This window comes from Mus musculus, chromosome 11 (assembly GCF_000001635.26).
Source record: "Mus musculus strain C57BL/6J chromosome 11, GRCm38.p6 C57BL/6J".
NCBI classification, from domain to species: Eukaryota; Metazoa; Chordata; class Mammalia; order Rodentia; family Muridae; genus Mus; species Mus musculus.
This window is the reverse complement of record NC_000077.6, coordinates 99,665,043-99,680,615: the sequence shown is the minus strand read 5'-3', so window position 1 is coordinate 99,680,615 and position 15,573 is coordinate 99,665,043. Positions and strand designations below refer to the sequence as shown.

The following is a 15,573-nucleotide window of genomic DNA, read 5'->3' as shown; positions in this document are numbered from 1 at the left end:
TGCCAGTCTGGCTGCTGTTAGACCACCTGCTGCAACAACAGCTGCCATTGACACACCTGCTCCTACCAAACCTCTTCTTATAGGGTTTGCTCTGGAGTATGCTCACTCAATCTTGTCCTCTACAGTACCAAACAAATAGACCTCATGAATGTCACTTATACCCAAACCCAGAAAGGCCATTCCATAGGCTATGCTCCAACAGGTAATTCTTGGGTCCAAAAAAAAATATGTTGCACTACACCTTCATTCCTTTCTCTGAAACATACACATTCTGCAACCTTTCTCTGCACTTGGGAAACTCTCATCTGGAACCAGTAAAACCTTGGGACTTTTGGCATGGCTTTGAAAACTGGGGACTTCCCCCTCTATAAATAAACGTGACCTTGGCACCTACATCCAACTACATGTGTCATGAATCTTCATTTCTTCTTTATGTCGATACTTGCTCTAAACTTTATGAACTAGTTGTATGATCTCTGTATAATAAAAAGAACAGCAGCAACCTTTGTGACAAAGCCACTTCTGTTTGTATGAGAGTACAAACTTATTTCAATAAACAGATAGATATACAACAGTAACTTGTTCTCCTCTTGTGGAAACATCTGGGGAGGATTTGGAGTCAGAACATTTTTGGAGTGGTGTACAAGTAGGGTAGGCTTTAGTGTTGTTTCAGAGGACCAGAAGTTCTCAGTTGGCTCACTTGTTTTATTGTGGTAGCTCCACATATTTGGCCTCAACTCTTGCAGCCTATCTATGCTCAGCTGTCTGCATCCATTGCCTCTACCTTGAAGTACAAGCCATCCAATCACCCCAAAGTGAAAGTCACATTAAACACGCTCTTTTCTTAGATGCTTTGATTATGACGCCTCAAGTCAGGAAGAGTACAGGGAACGAGTCCCCAGATATTTCTCCTCAGTTCTTCTTGAGGCAGTGGGTAACATGAGGACCAGGTACACAATAATTCCTCAATGACATTCCTGGATAATAGAGGAACACTTCATGGTAGAGATGCAACTACTAGGAAGTGAAATTCAAGCTGAGAGAGGGAGTATCTATTCTTCCCTCTACTTGAAAGCAATCTTGTCCACATACACTTTCCTCAAAATTGCAAGTTCCTTGGAGCACTGCTGAACCCAGGTCAGGGATATCCTCTTTGTCATTTCCCTCTCCTATAGAGAACCTTCTTGCTCTCAAGACCTTATTTTTCTTTCTTTCTTTCTTTCTTTCTTTCTTTCTTTCTTTCTTTCTTTCTTTCTTTCTTTCTTTCTTTCTTTCTTGGGGGGGTGCAGCAAACTTTATTGATGGTATTCAAGAGGGTAGGGAGGGCTCCCTAGGCCCCTCCTGTTATAATGGGGGTCTGGGATGGAAATTGTGAGGGAGATGCTCAGTGTTGGGGGCCGGGTTGGGATAGGGACTCATCAGCAACCGAGGGCCTCTCTCTTGCTCTCAGTGTCCTTGCTGGGGTGGGTGGTCCAGGGTTTCTTACTCCTTGGAGGCCATGTAGGCCGTGAGGCCCACCACCCTGTTGCTGTAGCCATATTCATCGTCACACCAGGAAATGAGCTTGACAAAGTTGTCATTGGGAGCAATGCCAGCCCCGGCATCGAAGGTGGAAGAGTGGGAGTTGCTGTTGAAGTCGCAGGAGACAACCTGGTCTTCAGTGTAGCCCAATATGCCCTTCAGTGGGCTCTCAGATGCCTGCTTCACCACCTTCTTGATATCATCATACTTGGCAGGTTTCTCCAGGCGGCACGTAGGATCCATGACGGACACACTAGGGGTAGGAACACAGAAGGCCATGCCAGTGAGCTTCCCGTTCAGCTCTGGGATGATCTTGCCCACAGCCTTGGCAGCACCAGTGGATGCAGGGATGATGTTCTGGGCAGCCCCACGACCATCATGCCACAGCTTTCCAGAGGGGCCATCCACAGTCTTCTGGGTGGCAGTGATGGCATGGACCATGGTCATGAGCCCTTCCACAATGCCAAAGTTGTCATGGATGACCTTGACCAGGGGGGCTAAGCAGTTGGTGGTGCAGGATGCATTGCTGACAATCTTGAGTGAGTTGTCATATTTATCATGGTTCATACCCATCACAAACATGGGGGCATCAGCAGAAGGGGCGGAGATGATGACCCTTTTGGCTCCACCCTTCAAGTGGGCCCCGGCCTTCTCCATGGTGGTGAAGACACCAGTAGACTCTACGACATACACAGCACCGGCCTCACCCCACTTGATGTTAGCGGGGTCTCACTCCTGGAAGATGGTGATGGGCTTCCCGTTGATGACAAGCTTCCCATTCTCAGCCTTGACTGTGCCGTTGAATTTGCCATGGGTGGAGTCATACTGGAACATTTAGACCATGTAGTTGAGGTCAATGAAGGGGTCGTTGATGGCAACAATTTCCACTTTGCCATGTGGAGAGCAGAAGGCAGCCCCGGTGACCAGGCGCCCAATAGGGCCAAATCTGTTCACACCGACCTTCACCATTTTGTCTATGGGACGAGGCTGGCACTGCACAAGAAGATGTGGCTGTCTCTGGAACAGGGAGGAGCAGAGAGCCCCTTATTTATCTTTCTACAATACCTTCCAAGTTCTTTTCCCTCCGTAGCAGATTTGATATCAACCCTAAGTGGCAGACTCCATGCAGGAGGAACACCAGTGGGAAAATGACCTTCTTGGACACTATCCACCATTTTTTGAGCCTGTGATGGGCATCTGTTAGATAGGCACAGCCTAGAGCTCTTGTCCTGGGACTGCTTCTTGCTCCTGACCTGTGTTCTCATGTTCATTATTGCTGTATCCCTCATTTTTCTGACATGGTGTGCTTGGGCAATGAAAGATGCTTTCTGGCATTACTCTTTTATGGTTGATCCCTGGGTATTGGTCCACCCTATTGGACAATCTTCCTTCCTACAGATCAATAAGAATTTTAAATTTTGTGAAATAATGCTGGTTGTAAGACATGCTAATTTTATAGTCCCTCATCATGATATTACATAATTCCTTATTTGATTCAAATGATTTTATGATTTCAGATAGTTGAGAGAACTTTTTAGGTCAAAATCTAAAATAAAATGTACATCCTCCTGCAATATAGTAAAGATTGCATAGTTTTTTAACTAGGGTTCACTGAACTTTCATGTGTTCCAATACATGAATTGCATTAAAAAGAAAAATAGCCTGGTGAAAATGAATGATCAAGGAAAACACTCATTCAAGGTTAGGTCCACGGATGAGGCCGCAGATTCCCATGTACACCATGGTAACAAGGGTCAAGAAGAAGGAGTGAGTGATTCTGTTATGAGTTTAGAAGAGAAATGGGTGATTTCTAGACTTCAAAAATGAGATATATGATAGACTACCTGTTTCTTAGTAAGAATTTTGTTAACCTACAACATAAAAATTATTATTTTCAACTTATAATTAGTATAAGGACCAAAACATAGATATATCTATTGCTTTAGAATCATAATGATGAGCATATAGAATAAAAGATAGATAAAACTACTGCTTTGAACTCATACTGAACTTATAGAATGAAAGATACCTAAAAACTATTTATTTAGGTAGGAATTTAATTGAAAAACACATAATCAAAACTTATGCAGTAATAATTTTACCTCTTTTTGAAGGAGGTAATGCTTCTTAGTATGTAGAGAACTGTGTCTTAGGAAGTATAAATAAGCTAAGAGAAAAATAAAGTTGGTAGGTCATGCTCACTATAACTTTGCTTTATCCACTAAATGCATGTACTTATATGTATATAAAATAATAAGAGCTTGGTCAATAAAACATCCATCTAGCCACCCACTGTATGAATGTCTATAAGCCTACTGCTCTGTCTGCTTATTTATGTTTCTATATTTCTATATACAATTGTATTTATATACCTACATAAATGTATGTATGCATGTATGTATATATGCATGTGTGTATGTGTGTATGTATGTATGTATTGTATGCATGCCTATAAGTGAAGTTCTTGGAGCTTGTTCATGGGAGCTTCTATGAGAGTGCATTGCTTCATCCAGTTTGTGTTTGTGTTTGTGTTTGTGTTTGTGTTTGTGAGTGTATGGATTTTCTCTCCTTCTTTTCTTCTTAGTATTTAAGAAAGACTTTAAGGAGTTCAGAGCTTATTGACAGTCAGAGAGAGCACCAACCCCAGATATTAAGGTTGTTCGTGTCAACATTACCAGCACTGTCCCCATAATCACCTGACACTATTAGAGGAGAACACATAGGTTGCTCTCTGCAGTGGCCCAAACCACTTACTCCAAACTGGTTTCTTCTTAGTTCTTCCTGTGCTCTTTGAGCAGGCCATTCTGACCTAGGTCCTTTCTGTACTTCTACAGATACCAAAGTCCATGTTGTCATGATCCTCATATCATTATCATGGCCATTCAAACATAATTTGTGAGGTTCAAAGAGCTCTATACTTACTGACAACTTTGAATTTTCTGCCAACTAATATGGATAAAGATCACTGGCTGGCTTTGTCTTCAATTGTATGTACAAAGGTATTCCAGAAAATTGTTTTCCTTCCTTATACATTTTACTATGAGTACTATGGTCAGATGTATTAATTGAATGAAAATATAAACCAATTCAACATTATATGTCAGAGACCAATGGAAAAATTTATCCTCATATTTTAAAGATTGTCTCTGTGATCATCCAATACCTGGTGTGAGGATAGCAAGGAAATTATCTACTCAGTGTTCATATGGGAAATACCAGAAGGGATTCCCCAGGTACAATATAGGACAACCATGAACTCACAAATTTATTCCGATTCTGGAATAATTGAGCACTAGCTCAGAATTTCCCCTCACTTTGAAAACCTTAGGTACCCACTTTGATATAGACGTCCAGAGATTTCTGATGGGATGCTCTAAAGAGATTGAATGAGACTTAAGGCACTTTTAAGAGCCAGACTTTGATTCTGTGAGGAGGCTTTGGGTCATCAGGGAGATAAGCATCAACTTGAATTGGTTCAGACCATCCTCCATCACCAAAACATAACCCTTCTTATCCTTCCTTTCCCAAAGGCTCAAGACTACATGACAACACACTGTTGAATCACCATGGATTGGAATGCAGGATTTGACATTGTCCATGACATAGCATGGGGCCAAATTTGTATGCTTGTGTCTTGGTTGTATGGAGTTCATTCCAAAATTGAGATGCAATACTGTAGAGAGTCTGTAAGCTTAGGCTGACTAGCAAATTTCAGAGCAAAGCATATAGATGATTCCAAAGACATTATGTTATATAATGGAAACGCCGATGTCTTGGTAAAAAGAAGTCTTTGGAGAGCCAGTGTTGGTTCACTGATGGCAGGGACAGCAGTACACAGGGAATGTCCTAGTTTCCCCACGCTGGAATCTTTTACAAAACACTTTTAGAGCAATCCTGAGATCCCCTAACAGATTTTCCTGCTCTCTTTAAGTAACAGCACTTTTGAGACAATACTTGTTTCAAGGAACTGAAATAAATCATGTGCTTAGGCTATTTGGCAAGTGGGGACAATGTGCCTTAGTCATCTGAAGTTAAAGTCCCAATGAAGTGCAGGTCACACAGAGGAAATAGAAGATAGGTGGCATATCTCCAAGAGAAAATGTCCAGTTTATATTTCTGCAAGAAGGAAACACTCTAAATGCACTTCCTCCAGTGATTGGCCATGGATAAAGAGGAGTTCATTTGCAATTTCATTTGCCACCCTTCAGTCAACTGACTGATAAATGTGTCTAAGAATAGATTTGTTACATTCACATAGGTAAGGAGATTAATTACAGCAGTCTACCAGTCTAGCTCGCTATGTTCCTTGGATTTTGGCTGGCTTGCATTCCAGTAATTTACAGGTCTAACATTTAAATTCTGTTTCAATATACTCTTCTCATAACCATAATCCCAGGGAAACCACACAGCACGGCACTGGCGTTACCCACATCCATCCAGGACAGAGCAAGTTCCTAAAGGCCTCTGTGTCCTCATGCCAATGAACTTCCATACTCCATACTCTCTGTAGCAACATGACACATTAAGTGTGAGCTATCAAAATAATGAGGTCCCACAGTTCTGAAGAGAGTCAAGTTATCCTACAAACCAAAATGGAAACACAAAGTGTGAATACCGAGATTATCAGGTGTCACTTGGTTTGGAAACAAGGACAAGTCAAAGTAGTTCCCATAGGCTTTAGCTGCCATTGAAATTGACTCCCCACCCATCATGAGTAGCAACTCATGATTTGCATTCACCTTGAATACTGACTCAGAAGGAAACTCTGGCCTTTTTTGATAATTTATTTACTCATAACCCATCAGGAAGAAGGAATGCTGCACATGAGGACAGTGGACCCTCAGCAGGGTATAAAAGCACACCTGGGCAGAGAGGCTTCCAAAGCATCCAAGCTACCTTCTTACAAACCAGACCAACCCTCCAGCCTCTGACACCATGCAGTGTTGTTGTGGCCCATGCTGCTGCCAGCCATGTTGCTGCCAGCCATGCTGCTGCCAGACCACCTGCTGCAGGACCACCTGCTGCCGCCCCTGCTGCTGCCAGCCCTGCTGCTGTGGGTCCAACTGCTGCCAGTCTGGCTGCTGCTAGACCACCTGCTGCAACAACAGCTGCCATTGACACACCTGTTCCTGCCCAATCTATTCTCTTAGGTCTTGCTTTGGAGCATGCTCACCCAATCTTGTCCCCTACAACATAAAATTGACCTCATCTAGGTCACTTGTAACCTTGACCCAGAAAGGCCATTCCATATGATCTGCTTCAACTGATAATGCTTTGGTCTAAAATAATATATGCTTCCCATGCATTGCTTCCCTTCCCTAAAACCTATACATTCCCCAATCTTTCTCTGCACTTGGGAAACTTCATCAACAATAATATTTTGAAACTTGTGCCATGGGTTTGAAAACTGGGGATTTCCCACTATAAATAAATGTGACCTTGGTCCCAACACCCAAATACATGTGTCATGAATCTTCATTTCTCCTTTATGTCAATACTTGGCCCTAAATATGATAAATAGGTTCATCATTTCTGCGCTAGGAAAAGAACTGCAGCATGCTTTTTTACAATGTCACTTTTGTTTGTTTGAGAGTACAAATATATTTGAAAAAACAGATAGCTATATATGAGTAACTTGATCTCCTGTGGTGGAATCATCTGGGAAAGATTAGTAGTCAGAACATTTTTGGAGAGGTGTACAAGTCAGGCAGGCTTTAGAATTTGAGAGTCTCAGGAGTTTCTTAGTTAGTTCTCTGCCTCTTTGTGTAGTCTCTAGATTTAGCACCTTAGCTCTGGCACTAGAGTTGTGCTCAACTGGCTTGATCTGTCACCATTGCCATGAGGTACAAGCCATCTAACCTCCCAAAGTATAAGTCAAAATAAACAGTCTTTTCTTATGTGTTTTGTAATGAGGCCTCATCTCAGGAATAGAATCATACTTAATTCTCTAGGTGTTATTCTGTATTCTTCTCCTTGTTAGAATGGGTGACATGAGGACCAAGCTCACAATGATTCCTCAATGCCACTCCTGAATCATAAGGAAAACTTGAGGAGGAGAGCTGCAACTACTAGGAATTGACACTAAGGCTGTGAGAGGAGGAGAAGGATCACCTACTCGTCTTCCCTCTACTTGAATCCAATCGCATCCCCATGACCTTTCTTCCACCTTGTGAGTAGTTTGGAGCACTGATGATCCCAGGGATGTCCTGTTTGTCATTTCTCTCTCCTGTGGAGAACCTTCTTGCTCTCAAGCCCTTACTTATCTCTCTACAACCCTTTCTAAGGTCTTTTCCCTTAGAGTTTAATATCAACTCTCTTTGGCAGGCTTCATGCAGGAGGAACTGCTGTGGGCAAGTGAGCTTCTTGAAGTCTGCCCTCTGTTTTGCATGGCACTTCTGGGCACATCATGGAGAGGCACAGCCCCAGGGCTTTCATCCCAGGATTGCTTCTTGTGACTTATATGCCTTCTCATATTTGTCATTGCTGTATTTCTCATTGTTCTGACATAGTGTGATTGGGCAAGGAAAGAACCTGTCTGCGTTTAGTCTGTCATAATTGATTTCTGGGTATTGTGTAGGTTTGTATGTACGTATGCCTGCATGTATATTTGTTAGATCTTGCTTGTGGGAACTAGCTTGTATGAGCCTGCCTTGCTTTATTCACTAAGTGGATGTGTGGGTGTGTAGATTTTTCTCTCTTTCTTTTCTTCCTCCCCATCCTCCTAAGAGGTTAAAGAGTTCAGATTTATTGCCAGTCACAGAGAATACAAACCCCAGATAATTAAGTTTGCTCCCATCAGCAGTACCTGTGCTGTCCTGGTAAACCATCTGCCACTATCAGAGGGGCCTCTATGGGTTTCTATGAGCACTGACCCGAATGGGAAACTCTATCCCTGGTCCTCCTCAGTTTACACTATGGTGTTGGTGCTGGTCTTCCAAACCTCAATCCTGTATATACTCCCAAGAATGAAAATTCTATAATGCAATGATCTTCATTTTATTTTATGCTCATTCAAATCATTGTTTTTATTGTTTAGAGGGCCCCACATTTAGTTGGCACCTCTGAATTTTCTGTCTACCCATGTGGTGAAAGATCACTGGCAATTTTTCTATCATTTTGGGGGGGTGTTTTGGTGTTTGTTTGTTTGTTTGTTTGTTTTAGGCTTTTCAAGACAGGGTTTTTCTGTGTAGCCCTGGCTGTCCTGGAACTCACTCTGTAGACCAGGCTGGCCTCGAACTCAGAAATCCGCCTGCCTCTGCCTCCTGAGTGCTGGGATTAAAGGTGAGCACCACCACATAATATTTCTGCACAATATTTCTATCTTGAGATGTATACACAACAGTGTTACCACAACTTCTTTACACTACCTTGAATGTTCAATTAGAAATACTGGTGTCAGAAACATTCATCACAATGAAAATAAAAACCTTTCAACAACATATATCAGCCGTTCCTCTGATCATCCAATGACTAGTGTGAGAGTACAGAGAAAAATATCTACTCAGGATACATATGAAGACTACCATCACACATTATGGTTCTTTAAATAGATTTGAATGTTTGAAATGACTTTGATGTGTGTCCTTGTTCATGGGGTTTTGTCACTTGAGGTAGCTTTTGATGTTTTGGTATCCCATGGAATTTTCATTCGTGTATATGTCAGTGTTAAGGTATATGCACATATGAGTACAGGTCCCTTGTGAGTTCATATCAGAATGCCCTATCTAATGGATCTAGAGTTCCAGAGAATGGGAACAATCACACATGAATTGGGTGGTCTGTAGGTTCAGTTGGTGATTGCCTGAAAGAATGCTAGAGAAGAAAAAAAAAATACTGAGAATTTTTTGTAACAACACAGCATGCCTGTTGAGCATTCTGAGAGGAAATTTACACTGGACAGGTACTTGGGACATTGTTCATTCACTATTAATCTTAATAGGATATTCATTTTACCTACCTATCTAGAATATTTAAACTAGAAAAGAAAATTGTCGAATTTGACAACTTGTCAACAGAAACAATAACAAGGGAAGAATGCTGCGTGTGAAGACAGCAGCCCCTCAGCAGAGTATAAAGTAGATGTGGTCAGGGAGATTCCCAAACATCCCAAAGCCATCTTCGTTAAAGCCAATCTAGAACCTCCAACCTATAAAACCAAGGTCAATTCCTGCAGCAACTCATGCTTTGACCATGACTACTGTCAGAGCACATGCTGCCCACAAGAAGCTTTCGTTCTTGTGGTTTCAGCTGCTGGGTATCTCACCCAAGGGCTTCTGCTCTTCATCAACCAATGTTCCTGACATAGACCACCTGTGAGAGGAATACTTCAAGGCCTGCTCTAAAGCGTCTGAGATGATTGACATTAATTGGGACGTCAATTATGCTGCCTCCACGCCTCCTGCTTACTGTCTCTAAAGTGTACACGAGTGTCAATCTCCTCTGGAATTTTTGTAACATCCCTGCATGCTCATGGAACCAATTTGCTCCTTGCCATGTTTTCGGTACTAAAATATTTGACATTCACAAGTAAATGTGAATTCTCAAGTATATGAGTAACAAGCCATCGTGTCTTCTGCTCAAATTGTTGTTCGATGTTTTTATTTCGAAACTCTTTACGCAGTGAGCAGACTCCAGCAGTTGACTTCGGAAACATCAGCTTTGTAGCTTCTACCTCTTCCCCCTAGTACAGAGAGGTGGTTTCATGGTCTGCAGGCATGAAACTCACTCCCTAAGGATTCTCTTTGACTGAGGATGAAGCTTAACTAAAAGAGAGAAACTCCAGGGCAGAGTTCCCACACAGTGAGAGGGTCAGCACATACATGTTCTTGATCCTTTGTCCTTGAATGCAAAAGTATCCTCCCAGTATCCCAGAGGAAATGAGTTGCTTGTAATCCTGATGCCTCCAAAGCAGCTCACATCATTATAGCACTTTCTGCTGGCTTCCCTCCCTGACCTTAATAACGCTCTAGTCCTCACAACATGTTCTCCAACTATTCCTGCATGGAACATATTTACTACAACCTTCAGTATCATGTCTACTCCTGTGGCCATACATTTCTCAGACACTCACGGCCTTAACTTTAATATTGCTGCCATTGAACATATCTTCCAGACTATAAGGGGATTGCCAGGTGATAGCTATTCATCTTGCATTTGCTGTCCCCTGGATTGTCGCGTCCACTCTCGACCAGCAAGAATGACAAGACCACCAGTCCTTCTAACAGCAGTTTATTCAGTCCTGTTTCTTCTTGTTTATATCTCCCCCGAACCCTGGGCCTCTCACTCTTTTATACTCTCAGTTCCCATCCACGCACAGCAGGCCACGCCACCTCACCAGGCACGCAGCTTCAGCTAATCAGGGCAGCAGGGGCATATCTCCATCAAAATGGATTCGCCGGTATCCTGGTACACCTGCGCAGCTCTCAAGAAGTTTGTGGCTTATATGAGGAAGTCAGGTGCAAGTCATATGACTTAGCTGCAGTCCCTGGCGCCTTTGGGACTGCCGCCACACCCGCTCCTCACACTGGATGGTAAGTTTGTAGCACATGCTCTTGTGTTTTTGTTCTACTTTCTGCAAAACGTTGGTTATTTTTGGTGTCATCAATATCTTCGTGATGTAACTTTCAATAATGTTGGTACTGTCTGTTCATATTATGCAAATTAGCATCACATATGTGATACATACATTGTGTGGATGACATTTTGCATTTATCCCATATATTACCTACACCTGTCTCCCTTCTGCTTGGTTAGTTCCTCTTCTCTACTTTCATATATTTCCTTCTCATTTCTCAACTCTTTCTTTTTCTGTGTATGGGGTGTGTGTGTGTTTGTGTGTGTGTGTGGTGCAAGTATGTGGCAATGTGTGTATGTGACACATATCTGACAAAACTTTGATATGTGTATTTCTGACTTTGGCTGATTTTGCTTAACGTGACAACTTTTCTCCTTAATCCACTTTCTTACAACTAGTATGATAAATAGCTTTGCTGTTTTCTTAATATGTAAATAATTCTCCACTGTATAAAGGTTTCAACATGTATATCCATGCATTCATGGGATCCATTTAGTCTGTCTCCATTATTGCCAGTGAGTAGTCCTACAGAGTACATGGATGTATAGAAGTCCCTCTTGTATTCTATTTTTTTTTTATTTCTTTGGACATAATATCTGAAGCAGTGTAGCTAGATTTGATAGTTTTATTTTAGTTTTGAGTAAATTCTGTTTCCTCTGGCCAGAACCATTGATTGTATGGGGTCCTGAAAAGCTGGACACTAGCATTCAATTGCTCTCTGCTTGCACACTATAGACTTGACCAGCTTCTTCAATTTCCTCCTGCTTCACTATGATTGACTGTCTCAGAATAAATGTTCTCTTCTGTTGGGTTTTTTTTTTCTCATTATTTTATTACAGGAAGGGAAGCTCAAATCTGAAAACTTCCAAAGTCTTGATTTATCTGTTCTTACTGGATTGTTTATATACAGTCAGCATATCTCTACCTAAGAACTTCTAGAGTGCCACAATGTGTCATTTAATGCTTAATGTGTTCCTCTCACTTCTACTGCCCAGTGCTGTTCCAACTCTCAACTTCCAGGATTGTCCACTGACATTTGAAGTCTAGAAGGATGGTAGCAATGGTAGCTTTCAATCTAAGGAAGCATGGATGTCTCTCTCTCTCTTGGAGTTCCCTCACCTATGGAAAAACAACTCCGATATATACAGAGCCTGAATTTACATCAAGAACACATCTTCCCAAATGATCACTGAGAGTGTGTCTGGGTAATTTAGCTCATCCTTTGATGCAGTCATTTCCCATATTTAGATTCTGTGGTGGTGGCATCATGCTAATTTCTCATTTGTATTTTGATGATATAGTGTGGAATACAATAGAACAGTGGATCCCGTGCCTGCATCCATGTTTTCAGTGTTCCACAGCCATTGTTCTCTTAGGTGTGGTTATTCAGGATTCCATGTGCCAGTTCCAAGGTTTGGGTCTAAGAACACTAAGACACTGCAAGTTTGAGGGGCAGGCTCTTTCACTGGCAGAACATGAAACAATCAGTCTGTTAAAGTTCTCAAGCGGTTGCACTGGTCTAGAGGTTCCCCATTAGTCTCTCGCTTGTATAGAGTATATTTAACAGAGAATGCTCCAAAATCTTTGTCTGATTTCCCTACCTCTCCTGAAACACATATGTCTTACGGAGATGTCTTGAATATCCAGCTTCTTGTTCGTTAGTCCTGACTAAAATGATGTCGTTAATATCATGAGACAATATTGAGTTCTGTAGGTGTCCAGAGGTTTATATATCACTGAAATTTGTTGTGATGGAGAGGAGATTTAACAACACTGAGGTGAGTCAGTAAATGTATATGTCTGCAGTGGATATCCTCCTCCTTCTCCTTGCTTGGGTATTTTAAGAAGTTGAACTGCCAGTCCAATTTCTAGCTCTTAGTCTAGACACCAAGAATTTGTTCTAAGCCACACTGCACCATCCCACCAACTTCTCTTGGTAGGCTACATGGTCATCCACTGCTGTCTATCTGCAGCCATTTTCCATGGGTCTTCACATACAGAGACATAGAACAGATTAGCAGTCCCTCTATTTCCATACCTTTATAAGTAGCTTTAGTGTGTGATTATTTATTTTCTACCTTGCTTACAGTATCATGATGAGGATTAGGTGGTTGCAATGGATTCGTGTGACTTTTGTATTGTATAGTGTTTAGTTCATGGCTCGAGGAAAGAAGTTGCTGGATTTCACATGTATGAACTGAATGTTTCACATGTATAACCTTCAGGAACACCTATTGACACAGTAGGCAGACCATGAGTGAAACATGGAGAAGACACACTTGTTTTCTGACCGTCACTGACAGATTCTAATGGGCACCTTGTTGACATACCCATACCAAGTTGTCTGGGTCATCTCTGATCTACTATCTAACAGCATCCAAACGCACGTGTGTTATTCCCCTGAATGTGTGCATAATAAAGAAGTGAGGAAGTTATTGTTGCATATACCAGCCGTGGTCTTTTAACTTGGAGAACTGGCCCATTTTAGAGTTGATGTGATGCAGATATCGGTACTATGCCAGGCCTGCATTCTCGAGGAAGGAAAGAAGCACTTTCTAGTGCAACACCTCATTCCATCCCTTGCCTATTTACTATTAAGATCCTGTTTTCTGTTTTAAAATTATTTCCTTTAATTTTTTGAGATTATAGTATTAGTACAGAATCCTCCATTCTCTTTCTACCCTCCAACCCTCTCGTATACCAACCCCTTCTCCTTTTCAAATTCATGGCCTCTTTTTGTCATTTTTGTTGTTACATGTATGTTGTATGAGTAAATGAGTACATATATACATACATATGTATATAGCTATGATCTGCTCAGTCTGTATAATGTTACTTGCATGTATGTTTTCAGGTTGACATAATTACCTAATGTTTCTAATGATATCCATGGGTGCCTCTGAGTTACATACCACTCTGTCTCAGCTGCCATTCCTAACTTGTTCTTCATAAGTCATTATACCCACATCCACTCTTCCAGTTAAATTATGTCATCTGAACTGTGATTCTCTACAATCTTATCACTGCCATCATCCCTAGAGAGCTAAGGTCTGTAACAACATCCACACTAACAAAAGCCTGTGAGGACAGAGACTCATCGTAATGCATTCCTGTTCCTGAGCCAGTGGTCTTTCACAATTAGACTTTCCATGCTCACCTGACCTATTACGCATGAGCCATCAGCCTAAAGCGTCTTTATCTTCTGGGGTCACCAAACGAAATTATATAAGTATACAAAAGTGTGACTACTTACAGGAAGCAAAGAAGTGCTTCAAAAATGACACTAAAACCCAGAATGTCAGGTGACAGGTCTCTTGGAAGAAATTTTTTTAAAAAGCTACTTAGGATATGCATCAGCCAGAACTGACTATGAGCCCCAACACACCAGGAAAGAAATCACATTTTTCAATTCACCTTGAAAGTATAATCAGGAAAAGAAGCTGGCCTAATGTGATAATCACCTAATAATTAACACAAACAATAACAAGGAAAGAATGCTGCATGTGAGGACAGCAGCCCCTCAGCAGGGTATAAAAGGGGATGTGGGCAGGGAGACTCTCACTTCCAAACCTTCCAACCCATCTTCTTGTAAACCCATCCAGAACCTCCACCTCTGACACCATGGCCAACTCTTGTTGTGGCTCTGTCTGCTCTGAGGAGAGCTGTGGCCAAGGCTGCTGCCAGCCCAGCTGCTGCCAGACCACCTGCTGTAGGACCACCTGCTGCCGCCCCAGCTGCTGTGTGTCCAGCTGCTGCAGACCCCAGTGCTGCCAGTCTCTGTGCTGCCAGCCCACCTGCTGCCGCCCCAGCTGCTGCATTTCCAGCTGCTGCAGGCCCACCTGCTGCCGCCCCACCTGCTGTATTTCCAGCTGCTGCAGGCCCACCTGCTGTCGCCCCAGCTGCTGCATTTCCAGCTGCTGCAGGCCCACCTGCTGCCGCCCCAGCTGCTGTATTTCCAGCTGCTGCAGGCCTTCTTGCTGCCGCCCCAGCTGCTGCATTTCCAGCTGCTGCAGGCCTTCCTGCTGCCGCCCCAGCTGCTGCAGACCTAGCTGTTGCATTTCTAGCTGCTGCCGCCCCAGCTGCTGTGTGTCCAGCTGCTGCAGACCCCAGTGCTGCATCTCCAGCTGCTGCCGCCCCATCTGTTGCCAGACCACCTGCTGCAGGACCACCTGCTACCGCCCAGCGTGCTCTAGTGGTTCTTGCTGCTGAGCACCTTCATCCAGTCTTCATCACCCCCCCACTCTTAATATAGACCATGAATGAGGTGAACCCCAAGAGGTCAATCAAAGCCTCTGTTGGATCTTGACTTAGGCTCCAAATGCACTCAGTTTCTTCCCCAACTAGGTTTCTCTCAAATAAAAGCAAATTTCTAGGGTTTTTTTTTTAAATAATCTATCATTTTACTCCCACATTGATGTTTATGTCATATTTATATAAGTATTTTTATATTTCAAATAAACCTGAATTTTAGACATCTG

At 42.4% G+C, this 15,573-nt stretch overlaps 1 protein-coding gene and 1 pseudogene across 1 annotated transcript; one reads left to right on the top strand and one right to left on the bottom strand.

The window, feature by feature from the left end:
• On the bottom strand, positions 1,282-2,508 carry Gm11557 (predicted gene 11557; annotated as a pseudogene).
• Krtap4-6 (keratin associated protein 4-6) lies at positions 14,656-15,573 on the top strand. The gene has a single exon (NM_026834.2). The coding sequence runs from the start codon at positions 14,717-14,719 to the stop codon at positions 15,302-15,304; it is 588 nt and encodes a 195-aa protein (NP_081110.1). The 5' UTR covers positions 14,656-14,716; the 3' UTR covers positions 15,305-15,573.